The 27,567-nt window shown below is 43.9% G+C and overlaps 2 protein-coding genes across 3 annotated transcripts; both read left to right on the plus strand.

The window, feature by feature from the left end:
- The first annotated feature begins 2,071 nt into the window (after positions 1–2,071).
- LOC112882796 (serine/threonine-protein kinase STY46-like) lies at positions 2,072–8,950 on the plus strand. Of its 2 annotated transcripts, XM_025947945.1 has the most exons (16): positions 2,075–2,541; positions 2,691–2,805; positions 3,859–3,950; positions 4,094–4,213; positions 4,610–4,664; positions 4,855–4,965; positions 5,504–5,557; positions 5,656–5,831; positions 5,914–6,021; positions 6,452–6,525; positions 6,623–6,798; positions 7,048–7,143; positions 7,684–7,764; positions 7,852–7,905; positions 8,284–8,418; positions 8,503–8,950. In XM_025947945.1, exons 1-16 carry the CDS (start codon positions 2,279–2,281, stop codon positions 8,581–8,583), a joined length of 1,791 nt encoding a protein of 596 aa, XP_025803730.1. In that variant the 5' UTR covers positions 2,075–2,278; the 3' UTR covers positions 8,584–8,950. The 2 variants fall into 2 exon arrangements, with proteins under 2 accessions (XP_025803731.1, XP_025803730.1); XM_025947946.1 differs by lacking the exon at positions 8,503–8,950 and having other exon boundaries at positions 2,072–2,541; positions 8,284–8,433.
- A 3,169-nt stretch (positions 8,951–12,119) lies between these two features.
- Positions 12,120–27,564, plus strand: LOC112881183 (mucin-17-like). The gene is made up of 16 exons (XM_025945872.1): positions 12,120–12,310; positions 12,493–12,674; positions 12,783–12,834; positions 14,095–19,773; positions 19,881–20,354; positions 20,454–20,876; positions 20,950–21,348; positions 21,452–21,847; positions 21,995–22,096; positions 22,202–22,771; positions 23,135–23,266; positions 23,337–23,894; positions 24,113–24,742; positions 24,863–25,471; positions 25,695–26,114; positions 26,426–27,564. Exons 1-16 carry the CDS (start codon positions 12,277–12,279, stop codon positions 27,253–27,255), a joined length of 11,490 nt encoding a protein of 3,829 aa, XP_025801657.1. The 5' UTR covers positions 12,120–12,276; the 3' UTR covers positions 27,256–27,564.
- The last annotated feature ends 3 nt before the right edge of the window (positions 27,565–27,567 follow it).

The raw sequence follows: 27,567 nt of genomic DNA on the forward strand, positions 1-27,567 counted from the left end.
ATGCTAGAACTTCACACTGTGGAAGTGCGCATTGCGACATGAGGGAATTGTTTTCGGTAGAATAATAATAGTACGGTTATGGTGCGTGCCTACGCTCTTTTAAAAGCTTTCGGTTGCATTCCACGAGACTGTATAGGACGCTAACTAAACTGATGGGATGATCGGCGTCGGAGAGCATATCCTACCAGACGCCACGTGGTTTTCAAAGCACGCGTGCCAACAGAGAGAGGATCTTGAAGACGACGAACAGACCGACAGTGTCGTGGTAGAGGAACGAAGTCCGCAGTTTACCAACGCAAACCAGGCAGGCTGCATGCATGGACGATTGCGGATACAACGGTGAACCTTTTGATAGTGTGCCGTACGTGTCGGTCAGCCCTAAAAGAATTGCTGCAACCAAACAGGAACCTCTGCCTCTGCTAATCTTTTGGTTGATCGGTGCCGAAGCCGGAGAACAAGCTGGGCCAGCGCATGACCATGGCCATGTCGAGGCCAGATCGATGTACTTGTGTTGGCAGCAGCATTACTTCCTGCACAAGTAGCAACCAGCAAGAGTCACTCTAACCTCGCATGTCCTTCATTAGCGCCGGTGGCCCACCGCGCTAATCAGCAGCATTAGCCACTAACTTTTAACTAATAATTCGGATTAGTGGGCTGGGCTGGTGGCCGCTGCCCTGGTGCTGACCGGGCCTTCTTATCCGCCCGCGGGACGCAGGGGTGGTCCACACACCCACACACCCACGAGGACGCGGCTACCAATTGCCGCCCCGCCCGGCATACTCCGTTCCAACAGGTCCGCGTCATTCCTCGCTTTCTTTACTCCCCGCCGCCCCCGCTCCGCCGTCGGCTCGTCGCGGCCGGGGGCCGCGCCCCTCCCTGGCTGCTCCGGCCCGCCGCCGGCCGCGGGATCCACGCCCCGGGCCCCGCCGTACGTAGGCGCGCAGGCTCCCTCCGGTGTGGCCGGAGCGCCGCTGCTCCTTGATCGGCTGCGGCAGGGCGTCCGTGGGAGCGCGCTGTGTACCACGCACAACAGAGACACACGTGACCACGTGCACGTGAGGGCGCACATACGCGGCCCCGCGGTTTCGCATCTGCCTTGCCCACAGCAACGGGAGCGCCAGCAGCGGCCTTAGCCAATGGTTACGAGGCCCGAACAAATCAGGCCTCTAGTTAAGCAAATTAAGCATGTGGCCGAGGGCGCCGAGCTGGCGTATCTTGTCCGCGCGAGTTTTATTAGACTCGGCTTGATTGGCCTGTTTGAAATCTGCTTGAGCCGTCCCCCAATTTGACCCACTGTTTTCTACTATCGGTCTAGCTCTACTGGCTGCTGCACGCTGCTCCTTCCGTCCCAAATGCTACGACATGTTTGCAGAATCACTTAGAGTTCACGAATTGTTAGCCGACCATTGTCGAGTATCTTCACACATTGTTAGTGCCGACCGTATCTGGAGCTATAGTGATCATATACCACACAAATTATCAAATGTCTCTTATCTGAACTAAACACAAACTGACAATGCCGAGTCATATCAGTGAACCCTTTGCTGGTGTTGTATTTTTCCCAATTCTTTGTTTCCCGCAGCTAGTGTGTCGCTCGTTGAGATACCAATGACAAATAAGAAAATGCCCCATCATATAAACACCAAATTTTGGATCATGACAAAATAAAAAGGCGGGTATCTCCATCGAACTTTTGCTCTTTTCTTGGCACACGTCTCGTCCAACCCAACCAATGCTAGCAAATCCTACCACTGCTCTGCACATGTTCAGATTGTAGTGCTAATGGCATTGTTTCCAACAGACGACCATGCTGCCGGATTTTTCTCTGGCCTAGTTCAATTTAGCTTCTCCTACCTTTTTTCGTGTCAGAGATCCAGAGTATCCCAACCGGGAAATAAGCACGTAATCCACGCGCACGTGGCGCTGTGTGGCAGAACGGCGCCCGGCGGCCCGGGCCAGCCAAGTTTTCACCAGCCAGCCCTGCCCCGGCGGCCCCGCGAGGTAAACTCAAGTCGCAGCGTTCCAAGGTGGCGCGACCGCCCGCCGTATATAAGCAGTGGCCGGCCCCGGCAGGCGGTCACCGGCTCACCGCCGCAAAACGAAAATCCTCTCTCCCCCCAGTCTCCACAGCCGTTTCGTTCGCTTTCCGATTTCCTTTCTCATCCTCCTCCTTTAAAAAATCGGGCACGGTTATTTATTTCTCTCGCTCCGCTGCGCTTTCCTAATCCGCGAGCGGGGGGGAGATCGAGACCTAGAGCGGCGGGCGGGGCTAACGGGAATGGCGGTGGAGGAGGCCGCGGAGAGCTGCGGCAGCCACGCAGCGGCCGCGGCCGCGTCCGGCGGAGGGGCGGCGGGGCCCGCGACGTCCTCCTCGTCGGCCGCCGCGGCGGCGCAGGCGCGGAAGCAGCAGCAGCAGCAGCGCCACAAGCTCGAGGTGTACACGGAGGTGCTCCGCCGCCTCCACGAGTCCGGCCTGCCCGAGGCCCGGGCGCCCGGCTTCGACGACGAACTCTGGAACCACTTCAACCGCCTCCCAGCCCGGTGCGACTCGCCCCTGCTAGCTCGCGCGCCGGCCCTTCCTCCGAGCTCCCGCCGTGACGTGGCGCGCGAATGCAATTCGCCCCCCCCACGAGTGGTTTGTGCTGCTGGCGGCGGCCCGGACTGACCCCGATTCGGTCTGGTTCCTGCAGTTACGCCATGGATGTGAACGTGGAGAGGGCGGAGGACGTGCTCACGCATAGGCGGCTGCTGGAGCAGGCGAGGGATCCGGCGCAGCGCCCGGCTTTCGCAGTGCGGGCCGTGCAGGTGATGATTTTCGAACGCAATTCTGAACACCACTCGAGTAGTTACAGTGGACAAAGTCAAGCACAGGTTTTCCTCTTTTATTTATTCAGGGTCCCTTGATTTTGGTTGGTTGGTTGTGACCGGTTCCTGCAATGGAGAATTCCTCTTCTCCGATTGTTCAGGCGACACTGCATGACCCAATTGAGTATACCCTTTTGCGTCCATTGCCTCTGAAACACAAATGAGCACTGTTTCACCAGACTATCTTTTGAACTGTATTCTCCCATTGAGATGAGCTCATTCCTTTATTGTGCTCCTTCCGCTTGCTAAATCCTACTGAGCCCTGCATTGCCTAAAGCATGAAGAAATGCCATGGTGCATCGATGCCTAGCTGCATAGCATCTGAGAAGTGCTAGTTTGAGTTTTCAACGTCTACAAATTGAGTAGCCAGGGTACTGACTGGGGTGCTGGGCTAATGGAAAATTTGGCTATGTTGTAAGCTGAAGCTTGTTAGGGTTTTGTTGCACCTCAAATTTGTGTTAATCTGATAGTTTTCTGATTTCTGTTTGTGGTCAGATGTTGACTAGCTTCAGTGCACATCTCCTTCCTTTGTTACTATCCAATCTCCTCATCGTTTTTTGAGATAAAAAAAAATCTACAAAATTTCCGTACTGCTTGATCATCCGTGGTTCCACCTATTGCCTGATAATAATTTTTGTACTACGGGTTTGCACTTTCTTTTTCTGGTGTTGTATTCATACAAACATTGTAGCTAGACTTCCTCTGGAAATTCGCTTGATCATGCCTATAGCTCAATGTCTACGCATTCTGTGTTTTTGAACAAGTAAGCCTACCTACTAATCGAGAGTTTAAGATTTAGCGCAAAACTGCAGTGCCAGTTCCCTTTTTTAATCGATAGAGTATTATTCCTGAATTTCAAGTTTTCATTTCGTACACAAAGTTTGTCCTATTATTTTTTTAAGTTTTTATTACTCCTGCTAAATTAGCAATCATATATGAAGACCTTCAACTATTGTTGGTCATTATCCTTATTGGGAAGTCTTGATTTATTAGGTATCTCCAATTCTTGATGGGAATCAGACTGATGCTGATTCGAACACTGTAGGGGAGGAAGTTGCTTCAAGACTGTTGAACAGGCAGCAAAGGTACTTGTGTTTTCTCATCTGTCTAATATTTTGGATGTTTGTCAAATGGCTATTATCTTGCCTTACTACTATGCGCTACAACATCTACTATTGAATCATTTTTGTGTGGTTTTTGTTTTAACATTTAGATTACTTGTTTCCAGCATACACCCTCCTCCTGCTTTCGGTTCTTCTACAAATCTTGAGGCGCTTGCTCTTGAAGCTAGCAAGTCTCAAGGCCAGGATCATGATAGCACCTCTGATAATGGTCGATCTATGTACAGGTACTCTCTGCTTTTAAATTCTAGGCACCTTGTATTTTACTTATAGCACCTGAGATGTTTGATCTTAGAAACTAGACTGGGAAAGGCATCCCCCAATCTTTTCAACTAAATTAAATGAGGACTCGACTTCCTGCCAGCTAGGTGCAAACCTAGCCAGTATTTTTATCTTAGTTAAAACATATCTTCATTTTGGATTCTCTGTTAGTGTTGTATATGGTGTGAATGTGTAATAGAAACTCTCGTTGCATTCTTTTCCTTTGAATGTGTAAAAAGAAGAAGAAGAAGAAGTAGAAGAAAACCACATGGGGCACACAGGGATGCCCCTTTTGCAGTCACTCTCACCTGAAGTACCTGTTTCTCTGCAACATACAATAATTTTCTTGTTTGTCATTTCAGGCCCATGCATGAAATCACCTTTTCTACCATTGACAAGCCAAAGCTTCTCAGTGAGGTAAACATATGCACATTTGGGTTTCTCATAGGATTTTATAGCTTCAAAAGTCTTGTACATATCTATCTTTCTCCTTCTATATTCGACATTTTCACTGATATCTCACTATCACTGTATGAGTGAATACCTGTTAGCAGAATTAGTCATGTTAGCTAATTGTTTAGTGATACAAATTTTCTGACACTCACAGCTGACATCTCTGCTTGGTGAACTTGGCCTAAACATTCAAGAAGCGCATGCATTTTCAACAAATGATGGTTACTCACTCGATGTATTTGTTGTTGTTGGTTGGCATGATGAGGTATTCACTAACTTAAGTTTTTCTGATTACCATTTGCCAATGACCTGCAAGTCTTGTGTTGCTTTTTAATATATATAGCGTCAGTATATGTCTATCTTTCAAACATACAGTCAGAGAGCACGAAACCTCAGAATGCTTCTTGTGAAGTTAAAATAATTAATTGGCCAGTTGATGATTTGTGCCCAACAGGAAATATGCTGTTTCCAATGTTCCTGGGTTTAGTTACGTTAACTTGGTAAACAAAAGATATCCAAACGATAGTTTACAGTTTATTATTTTTTTGTTATTGAGGCTCAAGACAAATAAGACGTGTTAGAAATCATGAAGATTACCTATTTGATACAATTTGGTCACGAATTTTGTGCATGTGCTTGAGAATCTTGTGACTTGCATCATGGATCATGCAACATATATCAATCAAGTAATGTTCTAACATATATCAATGAACTTTCAACAATTTAGTGGAAGAGCGTGGCTTGCATTTTGTTTTGTTATTATCTCTGTCTCTTACTATTTATTTGCCTACTTGTTTCTTTAGGAAACAGAGGATTTAGTAGAAGCAGTACAGAAGGAAATTGGCAGGATTGAAGAGGTTAAACACAGACTTATTCATTCTGATTTCGTTGATTCCTTATTGTAACGGATTTATTTAGTGTATCCTCATTTTCTACTTTGTCTTGGATTCGACAGACACAAGCATGGTCTTCATCTCATTCGTGGTCTACCCCAGTTGAAAATATGCAAGTTGCTGAGAATTCAGCAGCTGATCGTGTTGAGATACCAACAGATGGTGCTAGTGAATGGGAAATTGATGTAAAACTACTCAAGTTTGGGAATAAAGTAGCATCAGGATCATATGGTGATCTGTGAGTGTTTGTTCCTAGCTATCATGAAAATCCCTTTTGAGTTTTGATTTGTTTTCACTTAGCTATCTGTTTCTCTTTCCAGTTACCGGGGTACTTATTGCAGTCAAGATGTTGCTATTAAGGTGCTGAAACCTGAGAGAATAAATGTGGACATGCAGCGGGAATTTGCTCAGGAGGTATATATAATGAGGTGCGTGTTGCGATATACTCACCTCTGTTTCACCTTATATTACAGGATGGGTTCTTATTGTGATATTACTGTTCTGGCACGCTAATTGAATATATCTATTTCTCTGAGATTGCACCTGTCATGTTAACCTTTATATGACTTGGTTTTATTTCTTCTACAATGAGTACTATTCTACAATCACATATCTGTGAAAGTCATCTCTTAAGTTGAGAACCCTTTTCTGCCATTTACCTGCCAACATATTTTGTTACCAGTCCTTTATCTGCATATTGACTGAGCTCTTCGTAGAATGAGCCTAGATTGAACCACCAAATGCATGATGTCTGGATGTTAATTTCATCATCTTTATGATAAAAATCACCCGATAGAGTGCCTCCTTGGGCACTCTGCTTTTTTATGCAACCTTGCTGAGTATGTTTTTCGGTTTTAGGAAGGTTCGTCACAAGAATGTTGTGCAATTTATTGGTGCTTGCACTAAACCCCCAAATCTATGTATAGTCACAGGTATGGCTGAAGAAAATGTTCCTTTCAAGAATTCCATTTTCTTGTTGTGATGGTAATTTTAATAATGAGTCAACCATCATTTTTCCCTCTCTTCCAGAATATATGTCAGGTGGGAGTGTGTATGATTACCTCCATAAACATAAAGGTGTCTTCAAACTTCCTGCTTTAATTGGAGTTGCAATGGATGTGTCAAAAGGCATGAGCTACTTACACCAGAATAACATTATTCATCGCGATTTGAAAACTGCCAATCTTCTGATGGATGAAAATGGGGTAAGTAATCTGAATATCTAATCAAGCTACGCAGAACGTGAAGTAGCTCCTGTTTCATGTGGATTTCATTTCAGCCATATTAGCTTCCTTCTATGCTTTTGGACATACAAAATACATTTATTGTTTGTCACCCATTCCTTTTTCCATAACTGGCTACATCTGGTTCAGTGCCAGGATGGGTTTCTGCTGTACCAAATTCAGGACTGGAAAAATTTGCCTGGCTTACTTTTTTTTTGTTTCCTTCTGCAGACTGTTAAAGTTGCTGATTTTGGTGTTGCACGTGTCAAAGCTCAATCTGGAGTTATGACTGCAGAAACTGGTACTTACCGTTGGATGGCCCCAGAGGTAATTTTTTATTATTAGCTCTGCTACCTTTTCATCATTTTACCCTTGCCAATGTTTATATTAAAGAAATGTGGTCGCGGAACACCCACACTCTAAGGTCATCTCCATGGTTCGTGCTTAAGATGCGAACAAAATCATTGTATTTCCTTGTACCTGTGAGAAGTGGGAATTCCTTATTACTAATTGATTCTACAAAAGAGTGAGTTGCAACAGTTCCAAATTTAGCAGTATACTCCCTACTCATCAAATAATTATCCGAAAATAGAAATGATATATAAAATCTTGACTATTAGGAGTAGCTAGGTGGCTTTATTGAGAATTCGCCTCAATGAGAACTTGAACCTGGGTGGTCTGGACGTACAACTAGAGACATTTTATATTTTCAACAGTATGTTATACTGCCGTACTGGTATAGAATACAAGTATACCTTCCACATGATCACAAGCTTGGAAAAGCAATGGACTCGAGAAATAGAGCTTTACACTTTACTACTTTGTCCACTAGTGAGATATTGCCTAATGAAATCGTGCATGTTGCAGGTCATAGAGCACAAGCCCTATGACCACAAGGCTGATGTTTTTAGTTTCGGAATTTTGTTGTGGGAACTGCTCACAGGAAAGGTATGTGAATCAATCTTCTGTTACTTTATTTGTCCATTATGCTAGCTTGTTCTTTTGAAATGAGTTATTAATTGGTATTGCCTGCAGATTCCTTATGAGTATCTGACTCCACTACAAGCAGCTGTTGGTGTGGTGCAGAAGGTAAAATTGTCAACTTCTTTTTTTCTTCTTGCTGTCCAAGTTGTCCAGATTATGTTTCTAAGTGGAATCCGTTCAATTAGTCCTATTGACCACATATTACCATGATAGAATCGTCACATATGTTTGGAATCTGCATCTATTCCAAGAAATCATGCAGACGTTTGGTATGTAACCAATTCAAGAAACATATCTCTGTAGAATTTGCTTAAACACGAGCAAATATGTAGAATCAGTGAATGGCAATAGATTCTCTCACACCAGGGTTTTTCTTTGCCACAAATATAAAATTTTAATCCCCTCTGCACCGTAAAGAGAAAAAGGAAATATAAGTGCTGTATTGAATCCTTCTCGTCTAATATACTATGTTTCATTCCACAGGGATTACGACCTACAATTCCAAAACATACACACGCAAAGCTTTCTGAGCTTCTTCAGAAATGTTGGCAGCAGGACCCTGCTCTAAGACCAGACTTCTCTGAAATATTAGAAACTCTCCAGAGAATAGCAGAGGAGGTTTGTGTGGTGTGAAGATTTCATGTATCTTACATTCTTGCTCTTATGAACGGGAGTTTATGCTGTTATCAATCCGTATTACAGGTTGGAGATGAGCATGAGGGGAAGAACAAGGACAAACTACTGGGAGGTTTCTTTTCAGCTCTGAGGGGGCGGGGCCATTGAGACTCTGTTAAAATGTACATGGTTTCAGTCCATTTTGAAGGATCTGAGCTACAACCAGCGCCAGTTCCTCGCACACCAGCGCCCAGTACACAGAAATATAGACCTGCTGCAGTTGGCTAAAAAGTGGCAAAATTTAGCTGCAGTCATGGTGTACCGCCTATCTCCTTGTTTCTCCCGAGTAGCATTACGCGGTGCAACATAGTAGAGCATACTTGTGGACTGTACATTATCAGTCTGATTTCTCTAACAGAGTGTAATCTTTGCTGTAGATGAAAGTAATAAGCCAGATCCAGGCCGTGGCATGATTCTTTTAAGATTCCATTATTTAGTTTGTTTATAATTATTATGCTCCGGTCATTCTTTTCCAGACACGCCCCATCGTGTGTTTTGGTGTCTGAAATAACGCGGCAAGCTTGAGTTGGAACTTGGAAGACACCTGCATGAATTCTGCTCAGACCTTGTGAGAACATAAGATCTTGGGTTATTCATCGACACTGTTGGACATATACTGGAGTTGGGCTTCTGAATTCTGATGCCATACTTGCACCACAAGTGGACAGCGGTGCTTTACTGGTTCTCTTTTGGAGGGGCCAAGAAGCGAATAAAGTGCCGGGTCAGCTGATATGAGATCTCGCTGCTTATTCGTTTTGTCCATTCTGTTTGTCACGTGCAACTCCAGAAGCAAACGCGGTTCGTTTTACGCTTCGCTTCCGAGATATGTAGCCCGGTACTGCTGGAATTTCAGAAAAAAATTTGACGCTTCACTTTCGAGGCGAGAAGTTGAATATTCTTTTCTTTATTCTAACCTTGTCAGGCAGAACGACATTGGTACCAAGTCTTTGGATCTTAAGCAGGCGAGCAGCACATCAAATGCAGTGGAGCTCGGAGTTGTTTAAGAGGGGAAATAAAAAGGAAAATCAAAAGCTCGCAGTTGCAATCAGCTCCCAGGGTTAGTTCTGAAGTGAAGCCCATCATACGGCCCAATCAGTTACCCTGCCGCTGGGCCCGAGTAGGTCGGGGACACCTGTTGGGGCCCCACAACTCAATTCCCACTCCATTCCCTCAAAAAGAAATTAAAAAAAAAAATCTCATTCCCCACTCCCGTCTCCCCTTCTCCCTCCATCTCGCCGCCGCCGCCGCCGCCGTCGCCGTCGCCGTCGCCGCCGCCGTCGCCGTCGCCGTCGCCGGCGGTCAATTCATCTGCAGGTCACTTCACACCTTCTCCACCTCCACCGGTTTCCCGTCATTTTATTGCTCCGACATGCCTCTTCGCGCCCATCCATGCGATTCTCCGGCCTCCGCGATACACGATATGTCTTCCGCCGCTCCGGTTCCCGTGCCCCCACTTCCTCAGGCCACGATTCCTCGCCTCCAGCGAGCTCTCCAGTCTCCTATCGCCTTCGCACTACCCCTTTGCGGCCGCGAGGCCGGCCGGGAGGTGCTCGGACCACTCGTCGCCGCCGAGCCTCGGGCTCAGCTTCTCGCGCCGCTGCCAGACCGTGCTCCTCCTTGCTTGATTGCGAGGCCGTGACGCGCTGATCAGCTGCGTGGCCGCCGTTGTCTCGTCCACTGGCGCTCGGGTGCACGGGCGTGGCCCCAGCGTGCGCCCCGGCAACGACTTCGTCAAGCAAGTGAGGTATACTCTCCTGTTCGGTCTGAACAGCCACTCTGCTGATAGTTTCTGCTACTCCACTCAATCTTTTCATGGTGCCACCTCTAGCGCTTCCGCACTTCCCTGGGGAATTTCATTCCAAACTTGTACGTGTGGCGATGTGGTGGTGGTGAACTATGGAAGGTAGTCACCCTTGTGTCTTTTGGGATGTCGATGGCTTTATTCTCATGGGAACCATTTGAAAGGTGCTTTATGTTCTACTATCTACACTGCAGCACCGTGCTCCATTTAGCTTTCTAACATAGCGAGCCTCCTCTGCAGGGACTATGGTCTTTACAAAAGTAAAAATGTTCATGGAAAGCTTGCAGAATTTATGAAGAATTCAAAAAAAAAAGAGAGTAGAGTTTCTGAAGAATTGTTGGCTTCAACACCCAGCTCAAAGGAATAGACTTCTATGAGATATTAGAGACTCTTCAGAGAATAGCAGGCCTGCAGGGGAGGTTTGTGTAGAGATCTAAGGCCAGCTCGCAAATGGATTGAAATTTTATCTTCTTGTCAGCCAATGGACAGGTTGACTGAACAAGTGATCATGAGAGAAAGAGCAATGAGGAAAATAGGATTCTGGAGGGAGGAGACACTGAAATGGTGCAGTCACACACTTCAATCAATAGGATGGTTCTGAGGTTCTGAGAATGATCAGAATCAGTTCCTTGGTATCACAGGCCGTGGCACCATTGGACTATGACTTAGACCTGCTGCAGTTGACTAAAGTGGCCATTTGTAAGCTTGCCCTCCGTGTTCATCAGCTATTGTCATAATTATCCTTTTGCCACCGAAGGAGGGCGCAATGGCGCATCGACTTGGTCAAAGAAGGGGCAACAGTGCAGAGTTGAAAAAAGGAGGGAAAACTCACAATGGGCAAATCAAGAGAGGGCAACCATACAAATGCCCCCATGTGTAATATAGGAACAAAATTGTTCTAAATTATCAATTTTTTCTAGCAGGTTGTAATCCTTTCATAGCTGAATATAATAAACCAAATTCTGGGCATGCTATGATTCTTCCGGAGTCCATTTGGTTTTGACCATCTTTTTAACTTTTTGAGGAATGTTTGGATCATCTTCCTACGTGCTATCTACAAATTCGAGCTCCCTGCAATCTTTCTGGGCATGCTATTAGTTGTACTGTTTGTAATACTCGTGTTATGTTATTCTTCACTATTCGTTTGCTTTCTAAGAAGGACAAGATTGATACACCCAAATGCTGAACAAGGCACCTGCATGCTCAACTCTACTCTGAACAAAGATGAGTAAAAGTTGCCAGCTCTCTTGTGCCTAGATTTTGTTCCTACGCTTCTGTGAGAACAGAGATGCTTAACAAATTTTTGGATTGACATGAAAAGATAATCATCCATCCTGGTGGATCTGTTATGGTAGTCTAAGAGGCATGCTTTGATGCTAAACTTGCACTATTAGCATTATTTTTCCACGCCTGTAGCAGTTATTGCCCTCTGATAAAAGGTCCAAGGAATGAATAAAGTGGCTAGGCAGCTGAGAGCTCAGCACATTTAGGTCTTCACATCCGTCTTCCAGTTGCATCGTTTATCGTGTACGATTCCAGGATTTAACGACACTTCTTAACACCTTACTTCTGTGGTGTGTAAATGCTGTAGGAGTTTCAGATAAGACTTCTTGGAGATGAGGATGCAACACATGATATTTTGGTTGGTCTAATCTTGTGAGGTAGCCAATATTTATATTTAATACTCTCACTATTCTCTGTTATTTGATGTTTTAGGGTGAAAATATGCACTCATTGTATTTTATAAAATTTTAAGAAGAAACTTAGCATCTTCCGAAAGCAAAAGTGGACCCTATCTTATTTTGTGTGTACTGCACTAACCTCTTTGGCTTACTTGTTTTTTTTTCCTAAAAAGAAACTACATAACTTCCTGTTACTTCACTTATACTTTGTCTAGCTTTGTCAGTAATTAGATAATTATAGGATATCCTACAATCAGGTTCCTGAAATATGGACCATTATAATTTTTTTCCTCGAACACAACCATTTTAGGTAAATTGATGCTACAGAAGAGTGCAGGCCATAACTTCAAAGGTAACTGCTGTCCAGTCAGATTTTGTTTGCTTTCGCTTTTCTCTTTTTGGTGTTTTCTTCCTCCATTGGTTTCCTTTCTTGGTTCCCACTTTAAGCATCTTCTCTTTGCTTGATGAGAGAGGCAGGGAGCCTAGTATATCTGAGAATGATGGAGCTATACATTTAAGTTCACACCATTTCAGCATTGGCAACCTATATTCATGGCATCATGGTAGGGCTTGGTACTGGAGCACCTATCGTGCAGGTGTATCATGAGAAATCTATTATCTTACCTGATGTCTCAAGGGTGCTTGCATGCCTCTACGAGAAGGATATCAAGTTTGAGACTCACACAGCCTCTTACAAGAGCCTACTCAGACTGCAGGTACTTGGAGTCTCCAATTCTACTTTTTTTTTTCTGGCAAGAAGAAGCTGTTTTGAAGTTTTAAGCAGTTAATCTCGTTACTGCATTTTCTTCCTCTGCACTCCACAGGCATCGTCACATGCTCCAGTTCCATTCTATGACGGGCCTACATTTCTAGAAGGTAATACTTCATTTTTGTCAAAGTCACCATTCCACGTCGGACCTTCATTCCATGAAGCTTATATTTTCGACTGCTGAATAATATTTGAGCTGAGCTTGCTACAAGTTGTCGCTAGGACACTGTCAGAAAGTTTTAATAAATTTCGACCAATTCCTTACTTATCAGCATTTATTATTCTTGAGCTTTCTTATTTATCAAAATGGATGGGAATTTTTCACCATATCATGTATCCTTTGCATTTGGTATGGTATGTGATGAATCTAGCTGGTATTCCTGCTTGTTCAAAGTGAGTGCCAATCAGTTCTCTAAAATCATGCAATCATGCATGCTACCAGCAAATTGACCAGTACACTAAGCACTAGAGTAACTAGCATTTGGTGATTTATGTCCATAAAAGCTTTACTGAAATGATTTATAGCAATCTGGATCTGTGCAAGCTCTACTAAATGTTCGTTTGCGGTAAAAACTGGTCAGTAATGAGTTATCAGTATATTTTCACTTAGTGCGTAACAGATGGCTGCAAATCTGAGATGGCCTAAGAATTGGAGTATAGAGTATAGTTGTGTATGAACTTGAAAATACATTCACATTAGCTATAGATAATATAGCTCGATCGTACTTTTTTTTGTTAAATTGGCTCATAATAGAACTAAAACAAAAATACGAGCCAACATTCAAAATTGTCATTTGCCAGAATTAATATGGTATTTCTTTGTTACAATAGATGAAAAATATTATCTTCCTTTTTCGATTAACAACGACATTAGGATATTGCTCTTAGTGTTCGGAGTTGTGTATAGACTTAGATTTGCATTGTGGGTTGTCTTTTCATAAATGAAACTCTTTGGCATCCTAGGACATTATCATGTTTCCAGCGAGAATGTCTTAATCCCCAAGAATGCTGTAAATTGTTGGACCCTTCTTTGCAAAAGCTGGAAGGAAACTTTTATATGCATATCTCCAACTGGTAGTGCAACATCACTTTGGATTTTGTGAGAAACAAAATCTGTATACAGATAAATAGATGGGAGGGAATGAATTCAAGATTAACCTCTAGTAATAGTAAAGTTCTTATTAGTTGATATTCATTGGGAATTTAAATTTGAACTGCTCATTATTCAAACCTCCTTTTAAGTCTTCCTAGTGCACTCTTCGAGTGATATGGAGTTACATTATACTTTTCTTGTGTTGCTGAAGATAAGCCTTTATTAGCATGATAATATGGCTTCACTTAAAACTGACTGTTCCACCTATTTTCAGAATCCAGAGGAATCTGCCGTTACATAGCAGAAAAATATGAACACCAAGGATATCCATTCCTCCTTGGGAAGGATGCCTTGGAGAGGGCTTCTGTTGAGCAATGGCTCCACAATGAGGAGCATGCTTTCAACCCTCCAAGCCGGGCCTTGTACTGCCATTTGGCCTTTCCCCTGGATGAAGAAGATGGTGATGATATTGACATGCATACAAGAAAGCTAGAAGAAGTTCTGGAAGTTTACGAGCAAAGGCTCAATGACAGCAGATACCTTGCTGGAAACAAGTTCACCCTTGCTGACCTTGTTCACCTGCCAAACTCCCACTACATCACAGCATCTGACAAGTTTGTCTACCTGTATGACTCGAGGAAAAATGTGAGCAGGTGGTGGGATGAGATTTCTAATCGGAAGTCTTGGCAGCAAGTACTGAGGGATATGAAGAGAGTGGAGGAGCAGAATAGGCAAGAGGAACTGAAGAAGCAGCAGCAGCAGCAGCAGAAAGAGCATCCTAGAACCTCTGGCCACCCAATTCGGATAGACTCTAGAAAGCAGATTGGAACAGAACCTCGCACAATATTGGTTCCTCCTGCTGATTCTGTGTCATCATCTTCCATAGTTCCTCCCCATCCTACTGATACTTTCCCCAGTGAAGCACTGGTTTCCTCTAGCCAAACCACTCCTACCGATAAAACTTCAGCTGTCCTAAGCAAGGAAACTGCAGTCTTTAATGCCCCTGACGAAAAACCACCAACCTCAGTTCAAAATACTCCTAGCACTTCTATAGAACATCCTATTCCTGTCCAAAGCATTAAAGGTGCTGCCTCCCCTACCACTGCCAAGAAACCTCCAGTAGCTTATGCTGCCAAGTCCAGCACTCAAGATGCCTCAATCCCTGAACCCACTGTAAAAGACCTCCATACTAGACATAAGCCAAGTTCATCAAAGGATGGTTCTAATAACCTCGATGTGTTTGATTACTACCCAAGCCATACTGATAAAGAAACACCATACATTGAACCTACTCCTCGAAGAAATTCAGATATGTTGGATGCTTTCTCTGGGTCCAACATTGCCGCAGGTCATACTAAAACCAGTTCAATATCAGCCAAAGAGCCTGACCTACCCAGTGTATCTGAGTTCTACAAGAGTCACAGCAGAGCCACTGGTATTGATTCTCAGAACAAAGAATCAATTCCATATTCTGGTCGTACTGTGCCAAAACTTGAACCTACAGATACTTCTGGGAGCAAGCTCCATACAACTGATGTTCATCGTAGGCTGCGGACTGAGCAGTGGCATACTGCTACAGCTGGATTAAATGACCTACAGCAAGATGCTGATCATCTAATGTCTACTCAACAAGGAAAACCAAGCAAAGATGTGAAGCAGTACCCATCACAAGATTCAGAACAAGCAAGCTCACATCCTGTTCCTGAAGAGCCAACAAGCATGGAACTGGTTCAAAGACGAGAAAATACAACTCGAAGACCCTATACTGACCAGAGAAGTCAAGGAATTGTTGAGGATAAAACATCTTCTGATCAGAGAAGTGCACTACTGCTCCCTTCTGCACAAGAGCATGATGCAACTCCATCATGGCAAGAAGCAGCTAAAGATGCTCGAGGCAGAATTCCATGGCAAGCTGGGGATCCAGGTGGTCAAGATACCAACAAGCAACCTAGAGACCCTGCTTCTGTACCAAGGCAAAGAGCAGCTCAAGATGCTAGAGGCACGTTTGGTGAATCAAAGGCTGTGGATTCCACTATACCCAGTGGAAGTTTTCCAGATGCTTCTGGATCTTCTCTCTCAGGGCAAGATTTAGATGCTGCTCACCACACTACAGCACCATTTCAAAAGAGATATCCTGGAACCAAAGATACCTCCAAGCAAGCTAAAGACAAAATTTCTATTCCATGGCCAATGGCTGACAAAGATACTGAAGATACCACTGAAGAAACACAAATTTCTGACTCTTCATCATCCCAAGTGCGACCTTCGTATTTTCAGAAAGCTGATGCTCCTCCATGGAAGCAAGAAACAACTGAAGATCGTCATAGTGGAACTTCAGCAATCCAAGAAAAACATGCTAATGTCAAAGACACCACTGGAATATCTAGGGACGTTGCTTTCAAGCCAAAGCAAACGATTGGTCAAGATGATCAAGACACCTTCAAAGAAACAAAGTCTGGTGGCCCCTCATTGCTTAGGGACCAACAAACAGACACTTGGCAAGCTGCATCTACTTTACCAGAGCAAGAAGTAAACCAAGATGGTCGTAGTGTGGCTCCACCATCGCAAACAAGATATCTAAGTTCAACTCCTCCATCCAAAACAAGATACCAAATTGCTAAGGATGCCAACAAGCAACCAACAGGGACTGCTCCCACACCTAAAAAGAAAGCGGCCCAAGATGATAAAGAAACCTCTGAAGAATCAAATACAGCTGATGAAATAGCATCAACCGAGCAGCCTTTAAGTGCCTGGAGTGCTCCTATTTCTCCACGAAGACAAGAGGTGGAGAATTCTTCAAGGATGAATACATCATTCCAAAAGAGATATCCTGATGATGAAGACGGCATGCAAGTTGCCGACACTGCTTCTGCATCACGGCAAATTGCACCTGATGGTCGTAAAGATATCTTCGAAGAAACAAAACCTGCTGACTCTACAACAAGTGCAAAACCTGCGTACACACAACAAGCTGCTGCTCCTCTTCCAAGGCAAGCAGAAGTTGAAGATGCTCAGGGCAAAGGCAGACAAAGTAGAGTAACCATTCCTGAACCACAGGGAATAGTGGCAAGAAATACTCAAGTCACACATGGAGAAAGGAAGACCACTACACCTGGAGAGCAATTTTCAGATCGTCCGCAAGCTATTCCTCAATCAAGGCTGGCAGTAGCAAAAGATTTCCAGAGTGCAACTGGTGAGACAACCAATGATCAGAAATTGGTGCCACCTCTGTTGAGCAAAGAACCGACTTCCCAGGTCCAACCTTCCTCTGAATCATTACAAGAAACAGCTTCCCGCGGCGATTTGTCTACCAAATCATCCACCATTGAACAATGGCAGCGTGCATCTGTGCCATTAAATGATGCAACTTCTAGTTCTGGTTATGATGAGATTGTCATGGCTACCATTGATCAGAAGCTAACACCAATGAACCAAAAAGCTACTCCCAGTTCCGAGGTTGTCAACCAGATGGCCAAAGAATCCGGCGAGCAAAGAGTGGAACCCCATGTACCAGTAGAAGCAGAAACATCTGGTGTTCAAAGTGCTTCACCATCATTCCCAGGAGCTTCCACAGCACATCATGCCACTGCTGATGATAAGTTTTCTAAGCAGTCAATTATTAACGAAAGAGTTGGAGAACCAACAAAAATGCAAGCATCTACTCCAGCACATATAGCAGCTCCTGATGGTCATTCAGAGCTTGTTAGCATACCTGATGGACAAATATCAGAGGCTGCAAAAACTAGACATGATCAAGCCACACTCCAGGAAGATGTTCATGATGCCAATTTGCCAATTCTTGATGTTGCTAAAGATACCTTCAAAGAAACAAAGGTTGCTGACTCTACACCATCTAGTGCAAAACCTATGCACACTCAACAACCAGGGCATGCAGAAGTAGAAGACACCAGGAACAAAGGGACAAAAAGTAGAGAAACTGTTCCTGACGGACAAAAAATGGTGGAAAGAAGCGCAAGTACAGCTGGAGAGCAACTTTCAGATCGTCTGAAAGCAATTCCTCCATCGGGACAGGCATATAGAGAAGATACTATTGATAACCAGAAAGTGGCACCACCTCCTTTGAGCAGAGAACTAACTTCCCAAGTCCAACCTCCCTCCGAACCATCACATGATGCAGCTCTCCATGGAGATTTGTCTAGTAAACCATCCACCATTGATAAATGGCGACATGCATCTTCTCCATTGCATGATGTGACTACTGGTTCTGGTGATGATGAGGTAGCCATGTCCGCCGTTGATCAGAAGCCAACACCAATGAGACAGCAAGAATCTGATGAGCAAAGAGTGGGACCACCTGTACCAAAAGCAGAAACATCTGGTGTTCAACGTGCTTCACCATCATTTCTAGGAGCGCCTGTGGATGATCATGCCACTATTGGTGATAAGTTTGCCAAGCAGTCGATTATTGATGAAAGCGTTGGAAAACCAATACAAATGCAACCATCAAGTCCAGATGCTCATCCTGCTTCAGAACTTACTAAGAGAGCAACTCCTGAAGGTCATGAAACTGGTGATTCTGATGGTCAAATATCAGAAGCAACAAAAGCTAGAGATCGAGGCACAGTCCATGAAAATGCTAATGATGTCAATTTGTCAACTCATGATGTGGGTAAAGATACCTTCAAGGAAACTAAGGTTGCTGACTCTACACCATCCAATGCCAAACCTATGTATACTCAGCAACCTGCTATTACACCATCAAGGCAAACACAAGTTAAAGAAGCTAGGGACAAAAGCATGCGAAGTAGAGAAACTATTCCTGAACAACAAAAAATGGTGGAAAGAAAGACAGGCATATCTGGAGAGCAGTCATCAGATTATAAGAAAGCAATTCATCCATCAAGACAGTTGGCAGCAGCTGAGGATGCTCCAAATGGTGATAGAATACAGTTTCCATACATTCCTGACAGTTCCAAGAAGTCTAGTGTGACCTTTGAAGAAGCTATTGGTCCTGGTTCTACATTACCCAAAGCACAAGCTTTGGATTCTCAAGATTCTCAGCTCATGAAAGGAGAATCTGCAATGCCAACTGCTGACCAAAGGAAGGACCGGAAAGATGCAAAAGATGATGAAACAATCATGACTAAAGAAAAATCATTCTCAACAGAGCGCCTTAGGGAGATGTTCCAGGAAAGTGAATCCATAACACCCAAGACACAGCCTACCGATTCTCAGGACTATAATACGGTGGACAAAACATTCCCTGTTTACCAGAAGGGACCTCTGGCTGCACAAATCATCCAAGCTGGTGAGAAAATAGATAGTTCTACACCAGAGCATCAAGAATCTTCTGGTGCTCCATACACTTATGATAAGAAATTAAGTGCTTCTGCACCAGCCAGAGCAGATATTCGTGATGATCACAGTGCAGAAGAGCCTTATAAAAAATACACTGCCGATGATCAGAAAGTGGCTCCATCTCGATCAAGCAAAGAACCAGCATCCCAAGTGCAACCTTTCGCTGCACCATTTCAAAGAGCAGTCCCTGATGGAGATTCTCCTAGCAAACAATTCACCATTGATCAATGGCAACGGGCATCTGCTCCATTACATGGTGTAAGTGCTGATTCTGCTCCAAAACAGATGCACGAACCAATTATTCCTGCTTCAGCATCTACCATAAGAACAACTCCTGATGGTCATGAAGTAGGTGGTTCAAAGCTTGTCAGGACACCTGAGGACCTAGAGGCTGCAAAAGCTACACAAGATCCAGACACAATCCATGAAGATGTTCATGATGCCAGTTTGTCAACTCATGATGCGGCTATTGATGAAAATACAGCAACATATCATGCTTCTGGTGATGAGGTCATCACAGGATCTGTGCATGATCGACAGGCACATCCACCTGCATCAACTCAAGCACAGACAACTGTTGAAACTCCTCGTGACTATGATTCATCCCAATATGAACAGAAATCCACTCCGTCAGGTAACTGATTTATCTTTAAGTGTTAAAAAATAATTGCTAGCAGACCTAGAGGACATTTGCATCATGAAAAGTTCCTCAAAACTAACAGTTTGCTTTATGCATTTTAGATAAAGGATCATCTCATGCTGCACAACCTCTTTCCTCTGTTGAACCAATAAAGGAAGACAGTAATGTTTCTGCAACTGATTACGCTAATGCGCCGCAAATGATTTTTCGGCAACAAGCCAGACCATCTGCACCAAGTACAATAGGAATTCCAGCCTCAGATACCCAGGGTGTTATAGGGAAAATCCAGGAGGTAACTCCTGATAACCGCCGCACTGATGATTCAGAGCAGGTTGCAGATGCATCACAAGCAATCCCTGGTCAAGAAGAAATGACATCTCCGCCAGGCACACCAGTTTTCCCAACCTCAGATGCACAAGTTGCCTCAACAGAAATTCAGGAAGTCATTCCTGATGATAAACAGGCTGTTGAGTCCATTACTCCATTGTTTTCAAACGGAAAACAAGGTTCTCACGTTGAATCTGCTTTTGGACCAGGTGAAGTAGGCCCTCCTGAAAAGAAATTTTCCCCATCAGGTAATTAGTTTCTCTTTTAACATGAGAGAACAAATATTGTTGATTACATTGTGCAGAAAAAAAAATACTGCCACTGCTGACATTCTTTCTCTGTTTTAGATCAAGAATTACCTCATTCTGCAGAACAGCCTACCTCCGGTGAACCAAGGAAAGAACAAACTGTTGTTCCCACTGCTGAACAAATCAAGCAACAGCCAACTGTCATTGGTCAAAAAGACACAGTAGACACAAGAGAGGCTCTGATATCAGAAGATGTGCTTGATACTACACCTACCCATGGTGACGTTCACCCTACTGGTAGCATTGAACCAGACAGCAGACCTTTATCAATTAAAGGGGAAGAAACTCAAGAACCACCACCTCGTGTGGCTAAAGACTCCCTAGACACTGAAGATATATCTACTGATGCCTTAGGAAATGTTCAGTCCTTGAAACCATCAACAACTCCAGGTGCTCTTCGCATCACAACTGGCGGTACACCTGGTGATGTAGTGATGGCTGAACAGACATCTTCCACATCAGGTAACTATGGTCATATGGTGCACTATCTACAGGCCTAGACCTACAAAACTTACTATTAATATCAATTATTCAGGTCAAGATTCTGCTGATCCTGTAGAACCAGCCTTCCCTCTTGGTCCAGGGAACAAGGAGATTAGAGATTCAACTCCTTCAGGACTAATAATTTCCTCTACCAACCCAGATAAAAGAGATGCTATTGTTGCTGCACCTGATCAAGCCAAGGACTTGCAAACAATTCCCAGTGGACAGGACATATTGTCCACCCAACGTCCTTCAGGGAAGGTTCAGGAAACTGTACCTGGTGATGACTCGAGCAAAGATAAGCCTTTCAGACCATCCTCTGCTGTTCGAGAAGGCGAACCCTCCAAACTGGTCCCAGCATCAGTTCCAGGCATACAACTTGGTAGTGCACCAAATGAAGTAGCCTATGATGAACAAAAGTCTTCTCCGTCAGGCGATGAAGTTCCTTCAAGTATGGAGTTTGAACAAATGACGCTCATAGTTAATTAAGTGCAACAGGTATATCCTTAAAACCAACAGTTCTTCCACTTATAAGTCCATTTGCCATGTTTCAGGTCAAGATTCTGCTTATCCGGCACAGCCTCCTTCCTCTGCTGAGGCAAGGAGCAAAGAGATTGGAGATTTAGCTCCTTCTGCACAACTAAATTCCACTACTGAGCCAAGAAATGGAGATGGTATTGTTGCTGCACCTGATCAAGCCAAGGACTTCGAAACAACTCCTGGGCAACAAGTCAAATTATCTGCACCATCCTCTTATACCCAGCGTCCTTCAGGGACAGTTGAGGAAGATGAACCTGCTGATAATCCAGGTGAGGCAAAGTCTTCCAAACCACGCTCTGTTGCTCAAGAAGGCAAGCCATCTGCAGCAGTCCCAGTATCAGCTCTGGACACGCAACATGGTGCTGCACCAAATCAAGTAGCAGTTGATGAGCAAAAGTTTGCTCTGTCATGTAATGTGTATTTTTCACAATATGGAGTATTGACTATCGGTGCACATTCTAGTAGTCTATAGTTAACTAAGTGCAACAGCCAACATGAACGCCTTAGAAACCAAACTATTCATTCTGCCACTAACGAGGTAGTTTCTTGCATTTCAGGCCAAGATTCTGCCCATACAACATTACCAGCACCAGCTCCAGGTACACAATATGGTACAGAACTACATAAAACAGATGATGAACAAAAGTTTGCTTCATCAGGTAATGAAGTTCTTTCCATTATGGACTGTGGACAAACAGTGCACATTCTAGTAGCCATACCCTTTAAACCAACCTGCCATTAATAAGGTTTCTCCTACATTTCAGGTCAAGATTCTGTTCGTTCTGTACAGCCAGCTTTCTCTACTGATGAACGAACAAAAGAAGACACTGTTGTTGCTGCAACAAATCAAACCAGCACACTGGAAAAAATAATTGATCAAAAAGATACGACACCCGCTCCAGACAAAGCAAGAACTCCCTTCTCGGGTACTCCTAATGCTTCAAGGGAAACTCAGAAAAGTACTGACGATGATCACATTGATGAGAAACATCCAAGCGAGGGGCGAATATCTCCTTATAGACATGTTTCTGAGCCACCCGAAGGACCTACCCCGGAAGTGCACAGTGATGTTGTCATTAAGGAGACAACACTTGGATCTAGCCAAGAAGAAACTTCAAAGACTAGACCTGATTCAACACCAATCAGCAGTGATGTGCCAGCAGCAAGTTCTTTGCCAGAAACACAGGATCTGCAGGGCTCTGCGAATGCCCAGAATGTACCCGCTGATTCCTTACAAAATATCGAGTCACCAGGACACCTCTCATCTGATCAAGCATTGGCACCTATAATGAGCCCATCTGTACCTTCAGTTGCTCCCCTAGGTACTGTACCAAGTAAGGAAAAATTTCTAATTAGCAAAAGTTAGTCCATGTATGTAATCAGTTTTTCATTGGTATGGACAATTTATTTGCCTTGCTGAACCATTTTAAATTACTCACAACTTTCTATTATAGGTAAAACAGTTTGCCTTATAATTCTTACATATGTATAGTTATTCTTTAGCATTGAAATTGTGGGCAAAGTCAGGTGCAACATCACATTAAACTATAGATAGTCATCGTGTAACAAACTCACTGTTCTGACTCCCAAGTGGTGATACCCTTCTCATTGAACAATTTGAACCCACACCATCTGGTCCATAGAGCTTAAGTTTTTGAAATTGAAACCATTGGCGAATCACTGTCTTCAAATTACAGGTACAAATTCAGTCCAGCCACCACGGAAAGCTTCTATGGCATCTATAGTGGACCTAGAATCTGTTCCAGACACCCAGCATGGTACCCCACGAGGCGAAGCCACCCCAGATGAACAGAAATTTGCTGTATCTGGTAATACTGTCGCTGTTTCTCTTTAGAGATAGTTCTGACCATATTCTGAGGTCAATTTCCTTTATTTCAGATCAAGAGCTGCCACATACTTTGGAAGTGCCTTCCTCTGCTAAAACAAGGAAAGAAGAGGCAAATGCTGCTATGGGTGATCAACCAAATGTACCACAAGGTCCAGAAACTGTTCGACATCAAGTCAAGGCACCATCATCAGATGCAAGAGAAACTTTACGGAAAGATCAGCAACCCTCTGGTGCTGCGCTTCCTGAACAAATCACTCATGCTGTACTTCCTTCTGACTTACGTGACCGACCTACTCCTGAATTGGGCCGTACTGTTGTTGATAAGGAGACAACTCTTCTGTCGAGCCAAGCACAAACTTCAGCTGCTGAACCTGACTCAACACTGATCAGTGGTGATGTGTTGCCCACAGGTTCTCTACAGAATCAAGATGCACAACTTCCTGCAGCAACTCAAGCACCACCTACCCAGTCTCTACAAGGTTCTGCACCCACTCATGATGATTCATTACGAAAGTTCGAGTCACCAAGACAAGCCTCAACTGATCAAGTCATGGCACCTGTGAGTGACTCAGCGGCACCTTCGGATGCTTCACAAGTTACTGAAACAGGTACGGCAATCCCTTCTGAACAGAAACTCACTCCACCATGTAATTAGTTTCTCATTGGTAGGGAGGCGTTGATGCTCCTTGCCAAATTATTTTAGATTAGTCATGACTTCAAAAACAATGCACTTAGAATTCTTCAGTATGCATGATTTTTGTTTTAGTGTCACATTGTGGACAAATGCATAGTTCTGCTGCTAATAAGGTTATACATAACATCACAGGTCAAGATTCTGCTGAGTCTATACAACTCCCTTTCTCTTCTGAGCCAACAGAAGACAACACTGTTGTTACTGCAGCTGATCAAACCAAGGATATGGAGAAAGCAACTCACCAACAAGCCATAGCACCTGCTCCTGAGTCAGCTAAAACTCCATTCCCAGGAACTCAGGATGCATCAAGGAAAATTCAAGAAAGTACTCCTGATAATGGTCACATCAATGAACCTTTTCCAAGCCAAGAGCAAATGCTTCCTGGGGGGAGCAGTTCTCAATCATATGAAGGACAGATTACCGCTCCATATGGAACCAATGTTAATGGAAAGACAGGCACATCTTTATCTGGCCAAGCAAATAGTGCAGACTCTGGGTCTGATTTGGCACCTACCCACACTGATGTTCACCCTTCAGTTGATGAAGGACCAGCTGGAATTTATTTTCCTGTGCCTGGGGCACAGAAGCAGCTGCCTGTGGCAACACAAGATGTACTCCTTGATTCCTCCAGTAAAACTAAATCAACTGGTCAGGAATCCATGGCACCGACAAGGGACCTAGCATCTTCTCCGGACACTCAGCATCATTCCTCACAAACACAACACGAAGCTGCCCCAGCTGGACAAAAGTTTGCTGTATCAGGTAATGTCTTAGTCAGTTTCGCTTTTAGTTAGCTAAAGGTGCACCTTCTTTCTGGCTTAGTGAGAAAAAGGTCATACTAAAAAATACTATATCTTCCACTTCTGATGTTGTTCATTTCAGATCAAGGATTTTCCAGTGCTTCAAAATCACCTTCCTTTGCTGAACCAAGGAAAGAAGAGACAAATGCTGGCGCTGCTGATCAAATAAGTGTACCACAGACAACTGCTGCCCATAAGGTCCCAAGTGCAACATCAGATGCTAGGGAATCTTTATGGAAGGATCGGGAATCCTCTCGTGATGGTGATTATATCAGCAATTCAACAAATGAACCTGTTGTCAGTGAAGGAAAAGCCTCTCATGCTGGACATGCTTCTGAAGGACCTAATTCTGAAGTGAGCAGTGCTGTAGTTGATAAGGCGACAACTCTTCTGTCGAGCCAAGCACAAACTTCAAGCACTGGACCTGAATCAACACCAATCAGTGGTGATACTCGCCTTAGCAGTGCTGATGTGCCGGCTACAAGTTCTTTAAAGAATGAAGAGGTACACACCCCTGTGGCAACTCATGTACCAACTACTCAGGTTCCACTAGGTTCTGCATCCACCCGGAATATACCTGCTGATTCATTGGAAGAAATCAGATCACCAAGACAACCCTCAACTGATCAAGTCATGTCACCTATAACTAGCTCAGCAGAACTTTCAGATGCTCCACAAGGTACTGAACCAGGTAATTAAATCCCTGCTAACTAAAATTCCTTTCATGAATAAGTTACTGGGTGTGGACAATCAATGCACTTGATGAATCATTTTAGATCATTCACAGATTCTTACGGTAGACCAAAAATATAAAAATAAAATCGCCAAAGACACACCATCTTGCTGGCCTAAAAATAAAGGCTAACTCAAAAGAAATGTTTCTGACACATCTGAGGTCGTTTCTTTCATTTCAGATCAGGTATCTGCTCATGCTTCAGAACCACCTTTCTCTGCTGAACCAAGTAACGAGGTCTCTCATGCTGCTCGTGCTCCTAAATCACACGAAGGGACTACTCCTCAAGTGCGTAATCCTGTGGTTGATGCAAAGACAATACTTCCATCTAGGCAAGTACAAACTGCAAACGCTGGACCTGATTCAACACCAATCAGTGGTGATGTGCCAGACAGAAGTTCTCTACAGAATCAAGAGGCACAACTTTCTGCAGCAACTCAAGTGCCAACTGTTCAGGCTCAAGGTTCTGCGTCCACCAAGAATGAACCTGCTGATTCCTTAGGATATATCAAGTCACTGAGACAACTGCCAACTGATGAAGTTGTGGCGCCTATAACAAGCTTCGCAGCACCTTCAGATTCTTCACAAGGCACTGAACCAGGTAAGGCAAAGTTCATTCCATTATGAAAATCAATTTCTCATTGGTATGTGTACAGTTCACCTTGCTGAACCACTTTATATCAGTCGTGACTTTCAATGATAGGTAAAAAAAATTGTATTTCTATACCAATTTACTGGTCCAGTAAATCAAAATCAGGTTAAATAATATAGTGATAATGTAAAAACTTGTTAGTACAGACCCTACCTTCTCATCGAATCCACACCATCTCAGGCACAAAGCATTCATATATAATTTAAGGACAAGTTTTTTATGTCCTGACCACTTATGAGACCATTGTCTTCAAATTGTAGGTACAAATTCAGTTCAGCCTTCAGAAGAAGCTTCATTTGATTTTTTGAGTGATAAGAAACCCACCACGACTCAAGGTGATCAAGCTAAAACCCTACCAAATGGTGATCTCCCAACCAGTCAAATAGTTGGGCAATCTGAAGGTAAAGACTCCAGAAGAGTGGACTCCCAAGAGAACTTAAAAGGGGCATCAACCAATGAAAATCCCAAGACGCAACAGCAAATTGAGCAGTTCAGCACTCAATCATTTAAAGAGAACAACAAAGAAGCTGACGAACCAGGGAACCAACAACCGAGTGAGCAAGCTATTGTTGACTCACCAGAGGGCAATGAGAACCAAGCTGAACAAACTAAACTACGTGACACTGAAACTGGTGGGCCAGAAGACATTGAGGCCTCAGAAAATACCAATCAGAAGAACAACAGAATATCTCAAGTGGAAACTTCAGATCATTCAGGAAAAAAAGCCTCAGGAGTTCAGCAGCTGGTTGAGAACAAAAAAGATGCTCCAAACTCAACCCAGGATGCACCAGGTGATGTCCAAGCATTTAGTAAATCCAAGGAGAGCTCAAGGTCTTCCGAAGAACCCAAGGTGCAGCTTCAGTCTGAGGACGAGACCGGTGAAACTGAGTCACCACGCTCAGAAACCAGGCAACCTAGAGAAGGAGACCTTCCAGCAAATAGCTACCAGAACAACAGTAGACAATATCAGGCAGAAACTTCAGATAAATCTGACGAACAATCTTATCCTGGTATTCCGAACAAGGACAGGGGCTCGGGCAGATCGGATGACTCAGCCGATCCAACCAAGCCTGGCGACATGGAAGATTAAGTCCCGGAAAACCGCTGTGCTATGGCTCGTCGACCAACACATTACGTTGGAATCCCTTACTGAATAAAGGCCAAGCGAGGCTGCAAGAGCAAGCATTTTGCGAATTCATCTGTTTTAAAATTTATCTTATTTTCTTTTCTTATCCGTTATTATCATCTAATAAGGTCAACTCCGGTGCCATCCTGGGGTTGATGTCACTGTACTGTACATGTATGTTCTCTTGTTGTGCCTGTCCAAGCACATTTTTACCCTGAGTTTTCGAACAGTGAGAATGCAACGATTTATTCTTTTCTGACAAGACTTTTTTTTTGA

The sequence above is a fragment of the Panicum hallii genome, chromosome 2 (assembly GCF_002211085.1).
Source record: "Panicum hallii strain FIL2 chromosome 2, PHallii_v3.1, whole genome shotgun sequence".
Classification (NCBI taxonomy): Eukaryota; Viridiplantae; Streptophyta; class Magnoliopsida; order Poales; family Poaceae; genus Panicum; species Panicum hallii.

Coding starts and splice junctions, on each gene's coding strand:
- LOC112882796 (XM_025947945.1), top strand. CDS start 2,279: ATGGCGGTGGAGGAGGCCGCGGAGAGCTGCGGCAGCCACGCAGCGGCC. Junction 6,022..6,451: donor CAGGAGGTATATATAATGAG/GTGCGTGTTGCG, acceptor TTTCGGTTTTAG/GAAGGTTCGTCACAAGAATG. Junction 6,799..7,047: donor TTCTGATGGATGAAAATGGG/GTAAGTAATCTG, acceptor TTCCTTCTGCAG/ACTGTTAAAGTTGCTGATTT.
- LOC112881183 (XM_025945872.1), top strand. CDS start 12,277: ATGCTACAGAAGAGTGCAGGCCATAACTTCAAAG. Junction 21,349..21,451: donor AGGCGATGAAGTTCCTTCAA/GTATGGAGTTTG, acceptor GCCATGTTTCAG/GTCAAGATTCTGCTTATCCG. Junction 24,743..24,862: donor ACAAAAGTTTGCTGTATCAG/GTAATGTCTTAG, acceptor TGTTCATTTCAG/ATCAAGGATTTTCCAGTGCT.